General features: G+C 53.2%; 2 protein-coding genes across 3 annotated transcripts in view; both read right to left on the bottom strand.

The window, feature by feature from the left end:
- Positions 1-207: 207 nt before the first annotated feature.
- On the bottom strand, positions 208-4,235 carry LCAT (lecithin-cholesterol acyltransferase). The gene is given in 6 exon segments (XM_043987887.1): positions 208-1,068; positions 1,862-2,086; positions 2,198-2,293; positions 2,535-2,650; positions 3,248-3,404; positions 3,994-4,235. Coding segments are annotated over 6 exon segments (1,386 nt in total). The 5' UTR covers positions 4,151-4,235; the 3' UTR covers positions 208-433.
- Positions 4,236-7,330: 3,095 nt separating this feature from the next.
- Positions 7,331-20,377, bottom strand: part of SLC12A4 (solute carrier family 12 member 4) — a 62,417-nt gene continuing 49,370 nt past the window's right edge. For both annotated transcript variants that reach the window (XM_043982650.1, XM_043982651.1), the window contains 13 exons: positions 17,813-17,987; positions 15,690-15,808; positions 14,879-14,977; positions 14,115-14,234; positions 13,799-13,903; positions 13,264-13,432; positions 12,384-12,579; positions 11,656-11,825; positions 11,442-11,573; positions 11,213-11,320; positions 10,468-10,652; positions 9,025-9,158; positions 7,331-8,192 (listed from right to left, as the gene is read on the bottom strand). In XM_043982650.1, the coding sequence (XP_043838585.1) occupies positions 8,101-8,192; positions 9,025-9,158; positions 10,468-10,652; positions 11,213-11,320; positions 11,442-11,573; positions 11,656-11,825; positions 12,384-12,579; positions 13,264-13,432; positions 13,799-13,903; positions 14,115-14,234; positions 14,879-14,977; positions 15,690-15,808; positions 17,813-17,987 (1,804 nt within the window). In that variant the 3' untranslated portion in view covers positions 7,331-8,100. The remainder of the gene's footprint in view (positions 8,193-9,024; positions 9,159-10,467; positions 10,653-11,212; positions 11,321-11,441; positions 11,574-11,655; positions 11,826-12,383; positions 12,580-13,263; positions 13,433-13,798; positions 13,904-14,114; positions 14,235-14,878; positions 14,978-15,689; positions 15,809-17,812; positions 17,988-20,377) is intronic.

Below are 20,377 nucleotides of genomic sequence, written 5' to 3' on the forward strand. Positions count from 1 at the left end.
CAGTTCGAATCATGTGGTGGGGTTGGAATCTGGATATCACTTTGTTTTCCATATGTAAATGTACTTATTATATAATATTCTGTATCAGGGACACATCTGTGTCTTATTTCTCTCTATGACTATGAAATCCACAGGGATCCTCTCCTATCTAAACTATACATCTCTCTCCAATCCCCCCATACCTATCACAGGGCTCTGCACACAATACATGATTAATACATTTTTATTATTTTCTCCCCCTCCCACGTCCAGAAAGTCAGACCCTCCTTCCTCCCTAGTCACTCCAGAGCTGGTTTTTATTCATGTTGTCCCATGTCTCCTCAACCCCAGGTAGGGCTGTAACAGGAGGGGCCCAAAGTCAGGCACAGAGCAGGCTCTGGAGGGATGTGGCTCTGTCTGCCCTTTTGGCCACTTGGAGTAGACTACTGACCCCTCATATGTGGTCTGTGACCTTGTCTGTTTCTGTGCCTGTGTCCCTGGGGGTTGAGGCCAAGTGGGAGTCCTAGGAGGGGTCAGGGTCTGGGTGGGAATCCTCGGTGGCATTTGTTCGATAGGTACCCAACAGGATGGAGTTGATATAGTCCAATGTCTGGTTGTTGAAGACCATGTTGAGATGCTGCAGGCCAGGGATCGGGAACACGTGCACCGGCTGAGGCTGCTGGTCACGCCAGCGAGCACAGAGCTCCATGCTGCGGGTGGCCACGGTGTCATCACCATCTTCATAGAGCACAGACACAGGGTCGTTGTAAGGAAAATTCTCATCATAGATGTAGGTGTGGGGCGTTGGCAGCCCCACTCCGTAGAGGCAGTAGACCTCCACGCCCGGTGCGGGCAGCCCCGCCAACAGGTCACGTGTGTGCAGCCACATGTACCAGCCATCTTCGAAATGCAGGTCTTCAAAAAAGCGCTGGAAGTTCTGAAAGGTGTAATTGATGTTGGGGGTGGAGATGAAGACGTGGTCATCGGGCCAGGCGAGGCGGGAAGGGAACATCCACGGGGAGGCTGTGGTCCTCCGCTGCTCCTCCCGGAGTTTGATGTTTGACATCATTGGGATGCCCTGGTGGTCACCTGTGGACAGGGCGCGGCGTGAAGGGTGAGGGGCCCAGCCCTGCCAACGAACGACCCCAAACCTGGCCTGTCACTCACTACCCCCAAACCGGTCCCTTCCCAGATTCAACCCTCTGCCTTCCACCCACATGCAGATCCATGGATGCCGGCTGAGGCCTGACCCCACCTCCCACCTTCAAACCCTGACTTCAACCCTACCCCACCAAATGAAGCACGGCCTAGCCCAGACTGAGGCCAAGACCCCTGCTAGATTCAGACTCTTGTCTTTTACCATCACCTGGACTTAACAAATGTCCACCGACCACCTGGCCCTTAGCTTAGCCTGGACTCCACAGGCCTGCAATCTGACATTAGATCCTGAGCCAGATCCTAAATCAAACTTGACCTGATGCAGAACCAGAGGCCTGGCACTTTGACATTCCTATTTTCCCTTCCTTCCCCTACTGTATCTCCCCGCCCCCCAACCTCTTCCAAGAGCCCTGGAGGTGGGGGGCATTCAGGAGATAAAATCTCAAATGGTATCACAGTGGGGAGGCCACTCTTGGTGGATTCTATCTGGTGTGTGTAAGTATGCACATCAGCATGCATTTTTGTGCATCCATAGGAATCTATCTATCTGTCTGTCTGTCTGTCTGTCTGTGACCCGTAGTGGGGGCACCTGTGGTTAGGGGCTGGTTCTGTGTTTCTGAGGGTGTATCTGTAAGGGGGGCTGCTCTGCATCTGAGGGAATTTCTGTGTGTCTCCAGAGGACTTTTACACGTGTGCATTCATGTATCTCTGTCTTGCCCCTTACCGGAGGCTAGGACCCTCATGGATTTTGTGGAGCCAGCCCAGGGGGCCCCCAGTGCAATGAAGCCATCGATGAATCGGTCCTTCCAAGCCTGAGGCTGATGCAGAAGGAAGTAGAGCAGATGAAGGTTGCCTAGGCTGTGTCCAATGAGGAAAACGGGCTTCCCGTAGGCAGTGTACATCTCCTCCACCAGTCCCGCTAGCTTCTTAAAGTATTCTCCCTGCTGGGCTGGGACCAGAGAGGTGTGGGACGCCAGCCTAGATCCCTAGGCTGGGCTCCCGTCCCTCCTCAAATACATCCATGCCCGTGCCTTCCCCCCACATCCCCATCCCTACTCACTGGGGTCCAATCTCCAATCATAAGGCGCAGCCCGAACCGTCTCGTCTCGCACATACCCATTGTTGACGAGATTTTGGACTAGTGTGTGCATATAGCCTTCATTGAGGGGGAGTGGAGGGGAGATACAGGATAAGGGGGTTAATTACAGAGGTGGGGTCTCTGGGGCCCAAGGGCAACGCCGTGTATCCCTCCCTCCCCCTCCAACCCAAGCCTCCAGGGTCTGTGGTCTTCTGGGGCTCTCCCGGCAGTGGGACTGGGCCTTGGGTGACAAGCCTGATAGAGTTGGTTCCAGGTTTTCATGAAATCAGCCCAGGCACCCAGCTTTACACCTGCCTACCTGCCAGTTTGTTGGGGTCCAGGTACTCCACAGAGTAGGTCTTGCCAAAGCCGGGGACCCGAATCTCCACGCCAGGGGCATTGGACATTTGTCCTGTGGTCCTGTTGTAGACCACCCTGCAGAGTCAAGAAGGAGGCTCAGCCTCCAGAGGTGGGGTGTGTGTGTGTGTGTGTGTGTGTGCACGCACGTGCACTTGGATGACTGCGTGTGGGGGGAGATGCATGCAGGTGCACAAAGGTGGGATGCACACGTATGTGTGCAGAGGAGGGGAGCAGATGTGGGTGTGAACAATCCCTGGAGGGTGCAGTCAGCACACTTGGTCAGTCACAGGCTGGGCTGCCTCTGCAGTCTCCTTCATCTGTGAGCTTCTGTGACTCAGGCTGTTATTTTGGGTGCAGGGATGCTCTGGCCGAGTGGTGCTGGATATGGCCTCAGGAGAGTGTGACTCCTCCCTGGGGGAGGGGGAAATCGGGGAGCGGGGAGCGGTGGGGTGGGGCAGCTTGGGTCACTTCTCTCTGAGCCAGTTTCCTCATCTCTACAATGAGGATGATAAGCCTTGTACAACCCGCCTCAGTGGATCAAATGAAGCAATGAGAATGTCAAAGTTTACCAAGTGTATTTGAGTGTGTGGAGGGATCTGCACTAGGGGTTAGGGGTGGTTGGGGAGCGCCTTGGTTTGGGGAGAGGGGCTGAACGTGGGTCTCAGAGCCCACCTAGTGTTGTCAATCCAACAGTCAACCCCGAGGGGCAGGAACATGTTGAGGTCGAACCAGATGGTGAAGAAATCCTCTGTCTTTCGATAGCACAGCCAGTTGACCACATTTGGCTTATCCAACTTGGCTTCCAGTTGGTTCCCCAAGCAGCCAGGCACTGTGGGCATGAGGGCCCTCACCCTCACACATCACACATCTCCCACTTGCTCTCCCCCTTCCCCCGGCCCTTAAGGGGGGAAGAGGTTGTAACTCTGAACCCTGAGCCCCCCCCCCCCAGGAAAGGGCTGGGCAGTGTCCCTGACCCCCACCAGGACAGAGCTAGACAAACACAAACATCCCTTTTCTTCCCTCCAGGGCCTCAGCCAAAGTCCAGGATGGAGCAAACAGTCTAGGCAGGGCCCTGGACAAGAAGGCACTAGAGATTGCGAGGTAAGGTGTGGATCAGTGGGGTTTGGGGTGTGGGGGAAGAGGAGACCCAGGTCACCCCCTCAGCCAGGACTCCTTCCCTTTGTCCCAGCCCACGGCTGGGGATGGGATGGGTTTCTAAGCCCCAGCAGACATCCCTCCTGTCCCCCCATGCCCACAAGCTGGGCTGCCGGGATGTAGGTGGGGCTAGAGGAGTGGACACTGCTTCCCAAAGCCCTTCCCCTCTGTGTTGAGCCCCTCAGCCAGCTCCCTGCCCCATCCTCCCCGTACTTCCAGCCCTGCCATTTCCCAGAACCACCAAGCCCAGGCTGGACGCTTACCAAGCACCACAGGTCTCGTGTGGTTGTTGAGAGCGGCCTTGGGGGTAGCGCTTGGGGGGAAGAGGACGTTGAGGAGCCAGAAGGAGGTGGCCGAGGGGAACAGGAGGAGAAAGACCAGGAGGGAACAGCAGCACTCCAGCCGTCTCAACGGCCCCATGCTGCCCGTGCCCGAGCAAACCCAGGCCACCGCTTGGCCCCTTATCAGAGGATGTGTTTGTGGGTGGCAGTGGGAGGGAACTGCGGAAATGAGGAGGGAGGGAGCTGGTGGGAGGAAATCTCCTGGCTAGGGGAGGCTGGGAAAATGTGGGAAAAGTGGCCAGGGCACTGACCTTGGGACCTTTTCTAGGTACTCAGGGTCACTGAAGCCAGCAAACCAGCGTAGCCAGCCAGGACTCTGCCCTTGTATTTGTGCCTAATGGGACAAAGAGTGCCAATAGAATTCTGGACTTGGAGTCAGGAAGACCCGAGTTCAAATTCTGACCCAGACTCTTACTAGCTATGGTCCCTGGGCAAATCACTTGACCACTCAGCCAGCATCCTCATCTGTAACACAGGGATATTGATTGTGCAGGGCTGTTGTGAGGATCAAATGAGCTAACAAATGGGGGGAAAACCCCCAATACAAATGCTAGCTATTATTACTAATGGAATAGGATGAATTGGTGCCCTCGTCCCTGCTCTCTGGGCTGCCTTTCAAGGGAAATCCTGTCTCAGCTATCTCTCAGGACCTCAGTTTCTTCCTCTGAAAAATGAGATTGGACAAAAGTTCGCAGGTCCTTGAAGAGAATAATGTAATAGCTAACATGTATATAGTGCCAGGTACTGTGCTAACTGCTTCACAATTATTCTTACTTGATCCTCACAATCCGGGCAAGTTTTTGTGGCTGTTGAGTTGTTCTCAGTGGTGTCTGACCCTGTATGAACCTATTTGGGATTTCCTTGCCAAAGGTCCTGGAATGGTTTGCCATTTCCTTCTCTGGCTCATTTTACAGATGAGGAAACTGAGGCAAACAGGGTAAAGTGACTTGTCCAGGGTCACACAACTAGTGAGTATCTGAGGTTGGATTTGAACTCAAGTCTTCTGACTCTAAGCCAGGTGCTCTATCCACTACAGCCCCTGTGCCACATGGAATTGTAGCTACAGTACTGGACCAAGGGCCTGCCAGGACAGAGGTTGAATCTCACCTTAAATACTTACCCTGGGCAAGTCACTTAAGCTCAGTGAGCCTCAGTTTTCTCATCTGTCAAATGGGGATAATAGCACCTACATCACAGCACGGTTGAGTCAAATGAGATCGTGTCTACCACATGCTTTCCAAATTATCATAAGTCACTATATAAACTTGAGTCAATATTATTTCCAGCTCAAGATCCTACGATCCTTAGGAATCTTGTCCAAGTCCTGGCTGTCCCTGTTTTTAAAAAATCTCAAGGGCTCAGAAGAGTTCTGAGCACACAGTAGGACTCCTCTTTATTAACTGGAGTGTTTGTTTTGTTTTCTGTCCTTTAAAAAAGTACTCTGTATTTTTTGTTTGTTTTGGGGGGAGTATTTTTGGAAGGCAATCGGGGATGAGGTGATTTGCCCTGGGTAACAGCTATTAAATGTCTGAGGTCACATTTGCACTCAGGGGCTCCTTGCTGGGGATCCTGGCTCTATCCATTGTGCCGCCCCTGCATTTGTTTTGAATCTTATTTTTGTTGGCATCTTTTACAATGAAATCTCAGGTCCATTCCTTATTTCTTTTGTTTTTACATCGCTTTCATTTCTGAGTATGTTCTTCCTCCCTCTCCCCAGTGAGCCATCCTTTGTAACAAAGGTTAAAAAGGAGAAAAAAAGCACTTCCTTTTTGTTGTTGTTGTTGTTTGTCTTTCGTTCCCAAAGAGGATTGTGACATCTGGATGATGTCATGACTTTGCGGTAAACTGGATTTAAGATGGTTTTTTTTGGGGGGGAGGGCAGGGCAATGAGGGTTAAGTGACTTGCCCAAGGTCACACAGCTAGTAAGTGTCAAGTGTCTGAGATCGGATTTGAACTCAGGTCCTTCTGAATCCAGGGCCGGTGCTCCACCCACTGCGCCCGAACTGGATTTAAGTGAGGGAGGGCTGTGCAAGGTCACCAGCTTCTCTCTCCTCTGGAGCCATCTGTGTCCAGTGTCAAGATATACATCAGGATGACTGGAGATGGTCCAGGATGTTAAAGGCAATTGGGGTTAAGTGCCTTGTCCAGGGTTACACAGTAATGTTAAGTGTCTTGAGGCCAGATTCGAACTCAGGACCTCCTGACTCCAGAGCCAGTGTTCTATCCACTGCACCACAAAGATGGGAGATATGTTTTTTCAACTCTCCCCAAAACCGAGTTTGGTCATTATAATTACACAGCATCATGTTTCACTTTTTTTCTGGCAAAGCCAGGAAGACCCAGGTTCAAATGCCACCTCAGACACTTCCTAGGTGTGTGAGCCTGGGCAAGTCAGCCTTAGCTTCCTCTTCAATGACAACAGCAGGGCTGTTGTGAGGATCAAATGAGACAATAATGGTAAAGTACTTTGCAGCCCTTCAAAGCACCAGACGTACTAACAATTATTATTGTCACATTGTGGTTGTTGTAGCCACAGTATATATTGTTCTGGGTTCTGCTTCCTTCCCTCTGCATTGGTGACTATGGCTTCCCATGCTTCTCCGAAACCTTCGTGTTTATTGTTTCAAAGGGTCCAGTCACGAACCAGTGTGATTGTTGGATTGTGTCTGGTACCCCAGAGGGAGGGAGGGAGAGGGCATACCTACAAGGGAGGGGGTGGAGTTTGCTGAGGGGCAGTTAGGTGGCAGCACAGGCCTCAGGAGCACCTGAGTTCAAATCAGGCCTCAGACACCTCCTAGCTCTGTGACCCTGGGCAAGTCACTTTAACCCTGATTGCCTCCAGGGTCTAGTGGCCAGAACGCAGGATCTGGATTCAAACCCTAGCATTTTGACTTTGGACCTTTGGATCCTGAACACTGCCCTATAAAAGAAGGTGGCTGTTTCAAAGGTTCTTTAAAGCTCTCCATCTCTGGAGGGGGATCCCAGGGGAGACTCTCCCAAGGCAGGAAGGGGATGCTGAAACGTGTGTGTGTGTGTGTATGTGTGTGTGTGTGTGTGTGTGTGTGTGTGTCCTGACAGCTGGCCTGGATTCCAGGGAAGGAGCCAGAAACCAAACCAGGAATGGAGGAGAGAGGGAGGGGAGGCTGGGGCAGAGCCAGCTCCCAGTGACCTCACAGCTGTTTTTTTTAACCATCTATATCCGGCCCCCTCCCTTCCAAAGCAAAACAAGGAAACAAAACCAGCCTGGAAGGCAGGGGAGAAGTCAGTAAACAACGTTTTATTGGGAAAACAAACAAACAAATAACAACCCCAAACTCAGAGGGACCTTCTGCTTTGTCCACTTCTGTTTCCTGGGCAGAGTCGATGTCCCTGAGGCCGGCTGGTGAGGAAGAGCAGGTGCATCCGATGGGGGCTTCCCTGGCACAGTCTGGGCCCTCACGGCCGGGTGGGCTCCTCAGGGCAGGGACGTGCCCATGGTCAGGGGAGTAGCCTCGACCTCCCCCCAAGCATCTGTCTTTCTGTTCTCTTGTTCCCTTGCAACCTTCCTGACCAATAAATACACAAATAAATAGGGCGCGGTCCCCAGCAGGCCACGGCCACCTGCAAACATAATTCCCATCTCTCTTAGCTTCACTGATTCCTGTCTCTGTGGCCAGCGGGCCTAGGGGCCCATGCGAATTTCTTCCACCATGTCCTCCTGCTGCCTAGTGGGTCTAGGGGTCAGGAAGAAGTGGGGCGGGGAGGTGGGGAGGGGGCTGGGGGAACAGCCTTCCCTGCGGCCCCTCGCTAACACACTGCACTGAGCCCTCATCTACAAGTTTAGTTTCAAAGTCGGACACTGGGCAGAAGGTGAAGCCAGAGGTGAGTAGTGTGGAAGGGGCTGGGGGCTTCAGCCTGCGGGTGGAAATGGGATGGGACAGCGTTGGGGGTGGGAGAGGTGGGCAGGAAGGGAGGCAGGAGCTGCGGCTGTCCATTTCGCACTGGAGTGTCCTTCACTGACCAGAGAGGCCCCATCGGGGGGCCCCGGCTCAGGAGTAGATGGTGATGACCTCACGGCCCCCACCCCTCACCAGCAGCACCCGTTCCAGGCCTTCTGTCAGCACTTCCAGGAACTCCATGTCTGAGCAGGGGGTCAAGGGCCATACCTGTGCCAGTGGCAGACCCTCCTCGCATCCTCCCTCATTACCACAGCAGAACTTGGCCCCCATGGCCCTTCCCTCGGGGAAGCCCACTGTGGTTCCTCCTATCGGGACTGCTTACTGGTCGCTAACCACATCAACAGTCATGCTAGCTAACACTTCATGTGCACACGACCCCGTCCTTTGGAGGGTTATGATGGTGGCACAGCCGAAAAAAGTGTCTGGCTTACAATCAAGAGGCCTGGGTTTGTATGCCAGCTCTGATGCCATGACCCTGGGCAAGTCACTTCATATCAGTGAGCTTCGGTTTCTTCATCTGTAAAATGGGAATAGTGACCCTTGCACTACCTACTTTTGGACATGGACTGTAACAAATGGGATTTACAGGGACTGTGAGTCTTGGGCACTGAGCACAGGCTTGGTAAATGTTTGGCCTTAATGACAAAGAAAGCTGGGTGAAGATGCAAGATGACTCCCCTCAATATATGAGCTGCCAGGGGCAGCCAGGTGGCGCAGTGGATAGAGCACTGGCCCTGGATTCAGGAGGACCTGAGTTCAAATCTGGCCTCAGATGCTTAACACTTACTAGCTATGTGACCCTGGGCAAGTCACTTAACCCCCACTGCCTCAAAAACAAACAAACAAAAATATATGAGCTGCCAGCCCGGAGTGCTCCCTCTCTGCTGTTCCACTGCCAGCCAGAGGGAGGATGGGCAGCATGCTCACAAAGACAGCCACCCCCACCCCACCCCCCGGCGCCAAGGCGCCCAAACCTTTCAAAAGCCCAACAGACTCCTTATCCCCAAAGGATACAGTTCTCATCTCCATCGCTGTTCTTGGGAGGACCAGGCATGTTCAAAAGGACCAGCCGGGCATCGTGGGAGCGATTGACAATGACCTCATTCAGTTTGACAGCCGTGTGCATCCTCCGGACATTGGACTGATCTCTGTGAAGGAATCAGAGGACCAGGGTCAGGCTCAGCCCCTGGGGGACCGAGTACCAGGCAGCGGAGAGAGGAGAGAAGGGGTCCTCTGCCTGCCCCTTGTGGGGCAGGGCTCTCAGATCCACAATGACACGGTTCTCCCCATTCCTCCAGCCTCACTGAATCACAAGCTCACCCAGTCATGAGAGACCCTTTAACCATCTGCTGAGTCATGCTTGACAAGGGTCCCCTTGACAGCAAGCCAACAAGTGGTCACCCAGCTTTTGCTGATGGGAAGCATCAATCGATTTTGTTCCCTCCCTCCCTTTCTTCTTCTCTCCTCTTCCCAGAACCTCTTCTTAACCTCATGGCTTAATCCACCTAATTTTCTTTCTTTCTTTTTTTTTTTTGTGGGGCAGTGGGGGTTAAGTGACTTGCCCAGGGTCACACAGCTAGTAAGTGTCAAGTGTCTGAAGCCAGATGTGAACTCAGGTCCTCCTGAATCCAGGGCTGGTGCTCTATCCACTGTGCCACCTAGATGCCCCAATCCCTTTTCGCATTCCCACTCTCCAAATAGACTGTGTCCCCATCATACCTCTTTTCTCTGGACTAATTACCTCTAGCTCCTTCGGCCCACCTTTATGTCCCCAGGCTTCTTCACTACCCTGGCTGCCCTCAGCTAGGCTTTCTCCAGCTTATCTGCCGCAGACCTATGCTGCCCCTCTGCCTGTCCACACTTCCCACCAGACACAGGCCTCCATAAGCTCATCCACCATCACCACACCCTCCTCTTTGGTGCCCCCACCAAAGCTCCCAGTTTCTACATAGACCTTCCTTTCCCCCTGCATATATACACCATCCCTAGACATGCAAGGACTAACCTCCCCTCCAAGACGCTTCATGGAATTTTTTGCATCTCTAGTCCACTAACCATGTAAATATTACATTTCATGGATGTCTGTGTTTGTGCCCCATACTCCCTTCCAGACTATAAATCATTTAAATTTTGCCCCTTCCCTTGGCCCAGCCCAGAATTCTTTAAGGAAACACTTTAAGGAAAGAAATGAAGGAGTGTGTTCATCTCACTGACCCTCCCTGCCTTCCCGCGTTCATATACACACCCACAGTTCTTCGCCTCTTCCCACACTTTTCTGAACTTCTCTAATACTCTGCCCACCCCTCATCCAACAATCCTGGGATCCAAGATGGTGGTGGGGCCTCCAGGCCGTGGCCAGCTAGAGCCCCGGGGGGTCCGATGTGTGCGCTGGACACACAAGCCAGCCTGACTGAGCGTGTGCACGTGTCTGGGTCGGGGGCTGCATCCGGCACTCACGGTTTGATGCTGATCAGCTCGCGGAAGTTTTCTAGAGTATTGCTCCGGCTCCACTTCTCGGCTTCGTGTTTGTCTCTGGTCCAGGTCATGTGCACCTTCTCGGGCCTGGCTTCCCCCTCGTCCTCCTCATCTGAGTACAGGCTCTCGAGCCGGATGATAGAGTGCCGATCCTTGACCAGCTGGGCCTGGCAGAGGACGAGGAAGCAGAGAAAGGGGTCTGGCTCCCAAGCTCCTAGCAGTTATCTCCCATTTGTCCACAGGGTCCTGCTCAGACCTAACGCGGGGAGAGCCTGGGTGCGTTCTGCAGGCCAGACCCCAGACCGGGGAGCCCTTGCTCCCTGGGGACAGGAACTCCCTTCTCTACGATGCTTTCGGATTTACAGCTGGAGCGCTCTCCTCACTTCATCCCATTTTACAGAAAAGAACACTGAGGTTCAGAGACAAAGTCACACATTTGTCTAGGTCTCTCCTGACTCCAGCCCCAGCATTCCCTCTCCTATGCCACGCTGCCTCCAAAGCCTGGGGGAGGCTGAGCACCGGGCTAGGCAGGCGAGGGGTCCGTGGGGGACTTGCCCTGGCCTCAGACTGACCCAAGGGATTCCCGTGGAGGCTCCTAACGCCTCATCCCAGAGCAGCTGGCGAGCCAGCAAGGCGGAGGAGAGAGAAGAGCCCGCCGTCACCCTCCCAGGGGGCGCCCACCCTGGTGGCCCCACGGCATCCCGGGCACCCCTGGACGCTTCCCTACCTCCCGTTCCCTCTCCGTCTTGGTCAGCCTCATCTGCCTGAGCATCTGTGACCGCTGCTCCATCATCAGTGTCCGCTCGTAGGTGTAGGCGGAGATGTCGCTGTTGTGCTGGGGAGAGAGCAGAGTGCCAGCGGCAGTGGGCAGCCGCCCTGCGGGCCCGTGGTAGTGGCTGTGGCGGGGAGGGCCCGGCTCTGTGGCGGTGGCCACGGGGTAGGTGGGCGGCTCTTACCATCTCCACGACTTCCACCTCCGCTTCGATGCGCAAGTGGTACAGGAAAGTGGCCAGATCCTTCTTCATCTGGATGCTGTTGTCATCCATCTGGGCCACCGTGAAGATCCTCATGCGGCACTTTCGCCAGACCTAGGACAGGCGACTGCGGTTAGGAGGTGCCAGGGACAGGGCGGGGCCCCCCACCCCGCCCCCCTCCCGCCAGGCGGGGCACCTTGTGCTGCTTCAGAAGGAAGGGCAGCAGCATGAGCATGCCACCGTCGTGGACGATCCACCAGACATCGATGTTGCCCTCGTTGTAGCGCTCGTGGTTGCTGGGGTAGAAGGAAACATTCTTGGGCACCAGCAGCGCCAGGTGGGCAGCCGTGGTACAGCGCACGGTGTCTACAAGACAAGACATGCCAGGTGATGCGGGGCGGGGCTGGCGCCCCCAGGTCCCATCACTGGCCTTAGCCACAGCCGCTTCCTTGGTGATGGCCCCCTCCTGGCCAGGCCTGGTCAGCCGTGGATAGAAACATCCTTCTGCATAGACCTGGCTTCTTAGGCCACTAGGAAAGCCTGGCACCAGAGCGGAGGGTGGGCCAAATCTGCCTTTGTAGCCCTCCTACGTGTCCGTCGCCACCTTCTCCTTCCTCCTCACACCCATTCTCTACCATCCCAATGTCCTCATTACACTTCAAGCATGGCTTCTTCAGCATCCAAAGGCATAGTGAAGCGAGGGGAGGGGCATCCCGGTGGGCACAACACTTGCCAGGTGCCTCTCAGATTACGCCATGCAGGTCACTTACCTATGCTTCCAATTCCTAAGATGGAGCCTGCAAAGACCCCGAGCTTGGGGGGGTCTGCCCGTGTGTCCCCATCCTCCCGACAGCGCAAGGCTGCTGACTAGCAAGAGTCACATCACCCCCGCGTGATGAGAGCCGGCCTGCCTGGGGGACATACCGATGAAGGTTTTCCAGGCCCGGGGGTCTTCGCTCTGCCTCCAGCCATAGGGCCATCCCAGCACCACCGAGTTGTGCTTCATGCCCCCCAGGCCGCAGGACTGGATGAGGTGGGCCAGACCTTCCCGCACTTTGCTTGTTACCACCACCTGGCAGAAGCCCTTCACCTTCTCGATCTCTATCATGTTCTTGATGGTCTGGAAACAAGAGGCCACAGTCCAAAGGGGCAAAGCGAGTCGGGGGTTTTCTCACATGTCCCCAACATGGGAAGCAACATGTGATCTCTCCCCCCTCCCAGGGTCCTTGAGGTCATCTAGAACCCACCCACTGCTTTCTCCTTGGATCCTGGGGCTCTGAGAATACCTCCCACCTCCTCTGTGCAGTTTTTTTTGTTTGTTTGTTTGTTTTTGGTGAGGCAATTGGGGTTAAGTGACTTGCCCAGGGTCACACAGCTAGTAAGTGTTAAGTGTCTGAGGCCGAATTTGAACTCAGGTCCGCCTGACTCCAGGGCCGGTGCTCTATCCACTGCGCCACCTAGCTGCCCTCTCTGTGCATCTCTTGGACTTGCCTGGTCACTCACATGTTTGAATGTAGGGCCCTTGGGGCCAGGACCGGCTCCTTGCCTCCCTTTGTATCTCCAGCCCTGGGCACAGTCTAAGTGCCTAGTGCTTGTGCACGGGCAAGATGTGGCTCCCGGACCCCCCCTCATTCAGGTATGCTCCCAAGTGGGCTCAGAAAAGAGTAGGAGATGGAGAATACGAATTCACTCCCAAACCCGCTCAGATCTCCAGGCAGGAGCCTGGCCTGGGGCCACCCAGTCAGATCCTGACTCTCAGGCCTCATCAGAGTGGGGGGTAAAATGAGCCCCCAGACCCCAGTACCTGCTCAGCTGCCTGGGCTTCCCCGTAGCTCTCCAAAAAGTTGCCCTGGATCACAGAGCCAATGATGGTCAGGCCTTTGCCAGCCTTGAGCTGGGAGGCAAAAGTGAGCAGTCGGGGGTACTTCACGTGGAGGTCCTCGTCCAGCTTCAGGAGCACTAACAGCTGAGGCCTGGGGGGTGGGAGGGGGAGGAGGAAAGGGAGGAGGAGAATAGAGGAGGGGAGGGCGGGGCAGAGGCCACTGTTTAGCAGCAGCAGCACCCACACCCTCTCTGCTTGGACCCTGGGCTAGGCCCAAGCTTCTGGGTGTCAAGCCCACTTTCTGACAGCTTCTACACAACAGCAACTGGGCCTTGGGGGAGTAGGCATTTAGGGGTTCCCCCTTTCCTCCACTTTTTCGCCCAGCCACCCTGAGCCCCCTCAGTCTCCTGGGACAGCTTTTCCCTTCTCCCAACCCTAACTGGCCTCGTTCCTCAGGGCTTCCAGGGGCGCTGGGGATGGCTGATGGGGAAGGGCGGGAGGATGGCCTGGGACTCACCTCCAGTTCTTGGTATGTGGAGGCCCCTCCTCCAGGCGAAGGAGCGCATAGCGGGCAGCGCTCAGGGAGAGGCCCCGAATGCCATCACCCCATTCCTTCTCGGCTCTGTGTGGAGAAGAACCAACGGTCTGACCCAAAGATGCTGCCCTTTCCCCTCTACACGTCCCTGAAGGGCACATTCCCTCCACAAGAAGCCCCTGCCGTTAGTCCTGCCCCAGTATTCCTAGTGCCCTCCCAGCCTTGCTGCCTACAGTCTGACGGCTGAGCCAGCAGCCCAGTGTACCCCGAGTTGCCCAGGCCCCCAGGCCCTACTCACCCCTGATACTCAATGTACTTGTAAATCATGCCCGCAATCAGCATGGCCACCAGGGCATAGTACCAGGAAGAAATGAACATCAGGGCTAGGCAGATGCTCATCCCTAGAAAGGACAGGGCCCTGAAACAAAGGCAACCAAATCAACCAGCAAGCATTTATTAGGCACCTACTGTGTACCAGGCACAGGGTTAGAAGCAGACAGTCCCTGTCCTCAAAGAGCTTCCATCAAGGTGTGTGTGTGTGTGTGTGTGTGTGTGTGTGTGTGTGTGTGTGTGTGTAAGTAATCACATACACATATACGTGTGTGTGATATAATAACACTTCTCATTCTTGTTTCATTTTTTCCATTGGCCGGCATTTCCAAAGGTCGAGAATGCCCTGATCACTTCACATCCCAGGAGGGAGAGGGCCAGAGGCCCTCTCCCCTTCTTCCCCAGTGTTGAGGGTTCTGGGGTCAGCCAGCAGGCCTGCAGTCCCAAGTCTGCCCCTTTCTTGGGCAGGAGGCTCAGGCAGAGCCGGGGAAGGGGACAGGGATACAACAGCTTCCTGTCTTTATCCTGCCTTTTCCAGAGATGTCATTTCCCATAAAATTACTGTAAACTTGGGACAGCTAGGTGGCACAATGGATAAAGCACCGGCCTTGAATTCAGAAGGACCTGAATTCAAATCTGGCCTCAGACACTTAACACTTACTAGCTGTGTGACCCTGGGCAAGTCACTTAACCCCTGTTGCCCGCCCCCCCCCCAATTTACCATCAACTTACCAGTGGTAATATTTAAATCGGGGCCGCCAGTTGGGGGTCCTCAGAAGCGTCTGAACGGCGCAGGCCAGGTTGACAAACAAGTAGCACATGAGGAAAAACCTGTGGAGGAGGAAGAAACCCCAGAGTCCACGATCCTCCTTCTGTAGCCCTGGAACTTCTCACCACCCAAGACCCAGGCAGACCCTGCACCTGACCTGAGAACCAATGTCCTAGAACAGGCACTGTGATGAAAAGGGAGAAAGGGGGGAATGGAAAAGGAAAGGACAGGAAAAGGAGGGGAAGGGGAAGGGGGAAGAAGAGGGAGAGGGGAAAGGAGATGGGGAATAGGGGAAGGGAAAAGGGGGAGGGCAGGTGGAAGGGGAACAATGTGACCTGGGCCCAAAAGGTTTTTTTACCTTAGCTGGGTCTTATTAAAAACAACAACAACTGAGATTTGTCTCCAAGAGTTGCCTTAGCTTTTGGCTGCAGGTGGCTCTGCGGGAGACTTCCCAGCTTCTCCCAGATCCCAGCCTTTAGAGACAACACTGAGACAGAGCGCGTAGGACAGCGATCTGGAGATGGCTCAGCGTCTCCGGCGGCTCTTTTTGTAAGTGCTGTTTTAATGGTCGTCCAGCTCTGGAGACCGACAGTGGAGAAACGCTTCAACACTGTGCGGGCATCCCTGGCACGTGGTGCTCTGGCTCTTTCTTGGGCCGTGCTGGGAAGGATTTATGCAGAGGAGGGAAGGGAATCCCAAACAGCAGGAAAGACAGACCCACACAGACTGCCGCGTGCCAGCCCCCCCGCCCTCCCTCCCGCTCCTGCTGCTCACATGGACAGAATGGGCGCCACCATATCGAGAGATGCGATGAGAATGCCCAGCTCGGCGATGAAGGCCGTCAGAAGAAGAGCCCACGTTGGTTCTCCATTTGCCTTCCCGTGGCCGAACACCTGAGGCCAGAAAGAGGCTGGAGGGGAAGGCGTCACCGACCCCTGGGGTCCCGGGCTCCCCCCCTTCTTTCCCCAAATAGCCACCGCTGGCTGGGTGACTTCAACACTCGAATCTTGGATCCAAGTCCCCACTTTGGATGGGAGGAAATGGGAAGGTCAAGAGGATGGGTCTTCATGGTAACTTTAACCTTGGTGAGCCTCACCTCCTCACCCCACTACAGCCCCACCCCATTAAATACAGGCACAGTTCTACGACATGGGAGAAGAGCCAGGGCTCCGCTGTGACTGGCCCTAAGAGCTGGGTGTATTGGCCGCAAATGGCCAAGTCCTAGACCAGACATTCTCCATCTTTTTTGTACCATGAACTCCCTTCAGCAATCTGGTGACGCTCATGGATCCCTCTCAGAAAGACGTTTTTAAATAATTGAAGGAAATCTCAAATTTCAGTTGGAGATTAGTGAAAATAAAGATGCAATTTTTTCCTCATGCAAATTCATGGGGTTCCCAAAATCTCTCCCTGGTTAAGAACCCTTATCCTAGGCCATCGATTACTCTCTCCAATATATACACATTTACTCCTGGATTTGCCCCAAGGAAATAAGCTTCTGAAAACAGGGCCTCCTCATTCCACTAACATCAATGTCTCAATCTGCTGTTGTTTAGTCATTTAAGTTGTGTCTAACTCTTTGTGACCCCATTTGGCATTTTCTTGGCAAAGATACTGGAATGGTTTGTCATTTCTTTCTCCAGTTCATTTTACAGATGAAGAAACTTGAGGCTAACAGGGTTAAGTGACTTGCCTAGGGTCACCCAGCTAAGAAATGTCTGAAGCTGGACTTGAACTCCTGTGTCCACCTAGCTGCCCATCTCAACCTATGCTGCATTTCTTTTTTTTCTTTTGGCGGGGCAATGAAGGTTAAGTGACTTGCCCAAGGTCACACAGCTGGTAAGTTTCAAGTGTCTGATGCCAGATTTGAACTCAGGTCCTCCTGAACCCAGGGTCTGTGCTTTACTCACTACACCACCTAGCTGTCCCCCTATGCTGCATTTCTAATCCCATTTACTGCATGTTCTCTTCTCTGTCAGTTTTGTGTGTGTGTTTGTTTTTTGGGCAGGGCAATGAGGGTTAAGTGACTTGCCCAAGGTCACACAGCTAGTAAGTGTTAAGTGTCTGAGGTCAGATTTGAACTCAGGTCCACCTGAATCCAGTGTCAGTGCTTTATCCACTGTGCCACCTAGCTGCCCCTATACTGCATGTTCTCTTTTCTGGGTCAGAGCCTTGCAAGCAGGTGCTAGTCAGGACAAGTTAAACAGGTCTCTGGGCCAAGATGGATTCCTCCCAGTGCCCCCGCCCTCCATTCTGCTGATCTCTGGCATGTTCTGACACCTCCTTTGCCCTTGGAGGGGCTGCTTTTGATTCCCATGGCCTGGTCTGAGTACATGAACCAGGCAGTTGGTGCCATCAGCCAGGGGGTGAGGTTGTGCCAACAGAATGTAGGAGGCACTGTGGAACAGCGGGGAGAACAGTAAGGGGTCAGAAAACCTGGTCTGCCCAGTACTGCGAGAAAATGCTTGGGTGACCTTGAGCAAGTCACCAACTTTCCCCATCTGTAAAATGGGAACATTAATAGAAAGGAGATGGGTACCACAGAGACTGTCCCAGCAGCCGTATGTTAGGGATGCTGTCAGAGGGATTTCTGGACTAGGTGGGAGGTTGGGTGGGACAGCCTCAAAGACTGGTGTTTCTGGAGTCACAGGACTGGGGCTCCAGCCCTAGCTCAGCCACTTGTGTGACCATAGGCCGGGCGCTTAAGTTCTCTGTGAAACAGGGGAGTGGACTCAATGACCCCTAAGGGTGCCTCCCCAATCTGCATCTGTGACCCCTGCTTATCTCAGAGTTCTCTCAAAGGTTAAACAAGATCATGGCGACAAAAGTGCTTTGATGGGTCTTAAGGAACTCTGCCCTCGTGAAGGAGCGGGCATCGGTCAGGGAGGGGAACAAACCCGCAGGAAAGGGATGATGTTGTCCTTGGCGATGGCCTGCAGCAGGCGGGGCGCTCCCGTGAGGCTCTGCAGGCCGGCACCACACGTGGAGAAGAAGGAGCCAATCACGATGACCCACGGAGAGGGCCAGGACAGCGTGCCCACCACTAAGTTCTTATTCACCCCGTCACCGTATCTGTGGGAGAGGGATACAGAGTAGTGAGCTCCCCGTCACTGAAAGGTGCTTTCTAAGGCCTCCCCATCCCCTGAAAAAAATTCCAGTGGCAGACATGCTCATATCTCGTTATTTACCCAAAGGGGAAGCCAACAAGGAAACCCAATGCCTCTAGCAGGTAACTCAGATCAAGTCAGCAAGCACTGATTAAGCACTTGACTATATGCCAGGAACTGTACTAAGCATGGGGAGTACAAAGGAAGACAAAGCAGAGGCGAGGGGATGGAGAAGTCTGGGCATAGGACAGAGATGGGAGATGGGGTGGTTGTGTAAGTAATTGCAGACACGGGCCAGTGTAGCCGGATCCCAGTCAGTGTTCATGGAGGGGAGTAAAGTGTGAGAAGATGGGAAAGGGCGGAAGAGGGTTGGCTTATGCTGGAGGTGACGAGGAGCTGCTAGAGCTGATGGGGGAGGGAGGTGACTGATCCAACCCAGGCTTTAGGAAATGCTTTTTGCAAATGTGTAGGTGCAGGCATACTGGAGTGGAGGCCAATAGGAAAGCTAGGTCAATCGTCCAGATCTGAAGGCCTGAACTGGGGCAGTGAGTGGAGGGGATATATGCAGATGTTGCAAAAGTGGAAATTATAAGATCTGACAAGACTGGATTGTGAGGTGAGTGTGAGGAATCGGGGAAGACACCTGTGAGGTGCTGTCCTGTTCTGGGAACCTAATTTGAAAATAGATACTTGCCAATACAGCTAGGTGGTGGAACGGATAGAGCGCTGGGTCTGGAGTCTGAAAGACCCATCTTCCTGAGTTCAAATCCAGCCTCAGACACTCCCTAGCTGTGTGACCCTGGGCAAGTCACTTCACCCTGTTTGCCTTAGTTTCCCCATCAATAAAATGAGCTGGAGAAGAACATGGCAAACCACTCCAGTATGTTTGCCAAGAAAACCTTAAATACAGTCTTTTTTTTTTTTTAGTGAGGCAATTGGGATTAAGTGACTTGCCCAGGGTCACATGGCTAGTAAGTGTTAAGTGTCTGAGGCCGGATTTGAACTCAGGTACTCCTGACTCCAGGGCCGGTGCTTTAATCCACTGTGCCACCTAGCTGCCCCTCAAATGCAGTCTTGAAGAATCAAGACTGAAAAATGACTGAACAACTTGCCAATACCTTATTTGTATATATAGTTAATCACTGATAATTTTTTTTCTGTTTTTGTTTTTTGCAGGGCAATGGGGGTTAAGTGACTTGCCCAGGGTCACACAGCTAGTGTCAAGTGTCTGAGGCCAGATTTGAACTGAGGTCCTTCTGAATCCAGGTCCAGTGCTCTATCTACTGTACCATCTAGCTGCCCCTGATAAGGATGTTTATAATTTACCACAACTTCCTACTGTAAACTAAAGCAGTAGGATTAATTGCATCAAGTTCAAGGGCAGGGTGGGAGATAAGCATATGTAGAGATGAAACATTATATAGAAAGGCCTGGTAATCACTTGGTTAATGATTACAAAATGGATAACTTTCCTCATGTCAACAAAATTAGGATTTGGAAACGGTTTCCATATATTTATGGAGAAACCAATGTTTTCAATATTGCTACTTTCAATTGTGACTAAAGATATGCCAGCAGATAAGCTAAGGTCTGCCAGGTTTGGCTGAGCCCAGTGCATCTCCTAGGGCCTTTCTTCCTCCTGCTTCCCCCAGAAACTCTAACACCCCCTTTCTCTGCTTCCCCCTTCTTAACATTCCAAGCTGTCCTGGAGAACCCTGGGCATTCATTCGGCCTGCCTGGAGCAGCCTCTGCCCAGAGGGGAGGATACAGAGAGGAAGGGACAGCTAGCAGCCACAAAGGATGTCAAAATCAAAGTAAGTATCTCTTTGAGGCAAAAATTGGACCCCAAAGTGGAGTAGCTGAAAAAAATCAAGGATGTTCCTGGAGAATAAACACCCCCCTCCTTGTGGCAGAGATGGGTGGACTTGGAGGGCAGCTCATCGTAGACACGGTCATTGAGCCCTGGCCCCGTAGGATCAAGGAATTGCTTTGTTGTTTTTCTTTGTCACAAAGAAAACATCAGGGGCAGCTAGATGGCGCAGTGGATAGAGCACTGGCCCTGGATTCAGGAGTATCTGAGTTCAAATCCGGCCTCAGACACTTAACACTTACTAGCTGTGTGACCCTGGGCAAGTCACTTAACCCCAATTGCCTCACTAAAAAAAAAACAAAAAAAAATAAAAAAAACCCAAAGAAAACATCAGTCTGGGGTATGGGGGGGGGGGCGGCGGAGGGCTCCCTACCCCCAGCTGAAATGATTATGATATAAAAACAAAAGGCATCAATAAAAAAGTATATTATATATATATATATATATAGATATAGATATAGATATATAGATATATATAGATATAT

Source organism: Dromiciops gliroides, chromosome 2, assembly GCF_019393635.1.
Source record: "Dromiciops gliroides isolate mDroGli1 chromosome 2, mDroGli1.pri, whole genome shotgun sequence".
Lineage (NCBI taxonomy): Eukaryota > Metazoa > Chordata > Mammalia > Microbiotheria > Microbiotheriidae > Dromiciops > Dromiciops gliroides.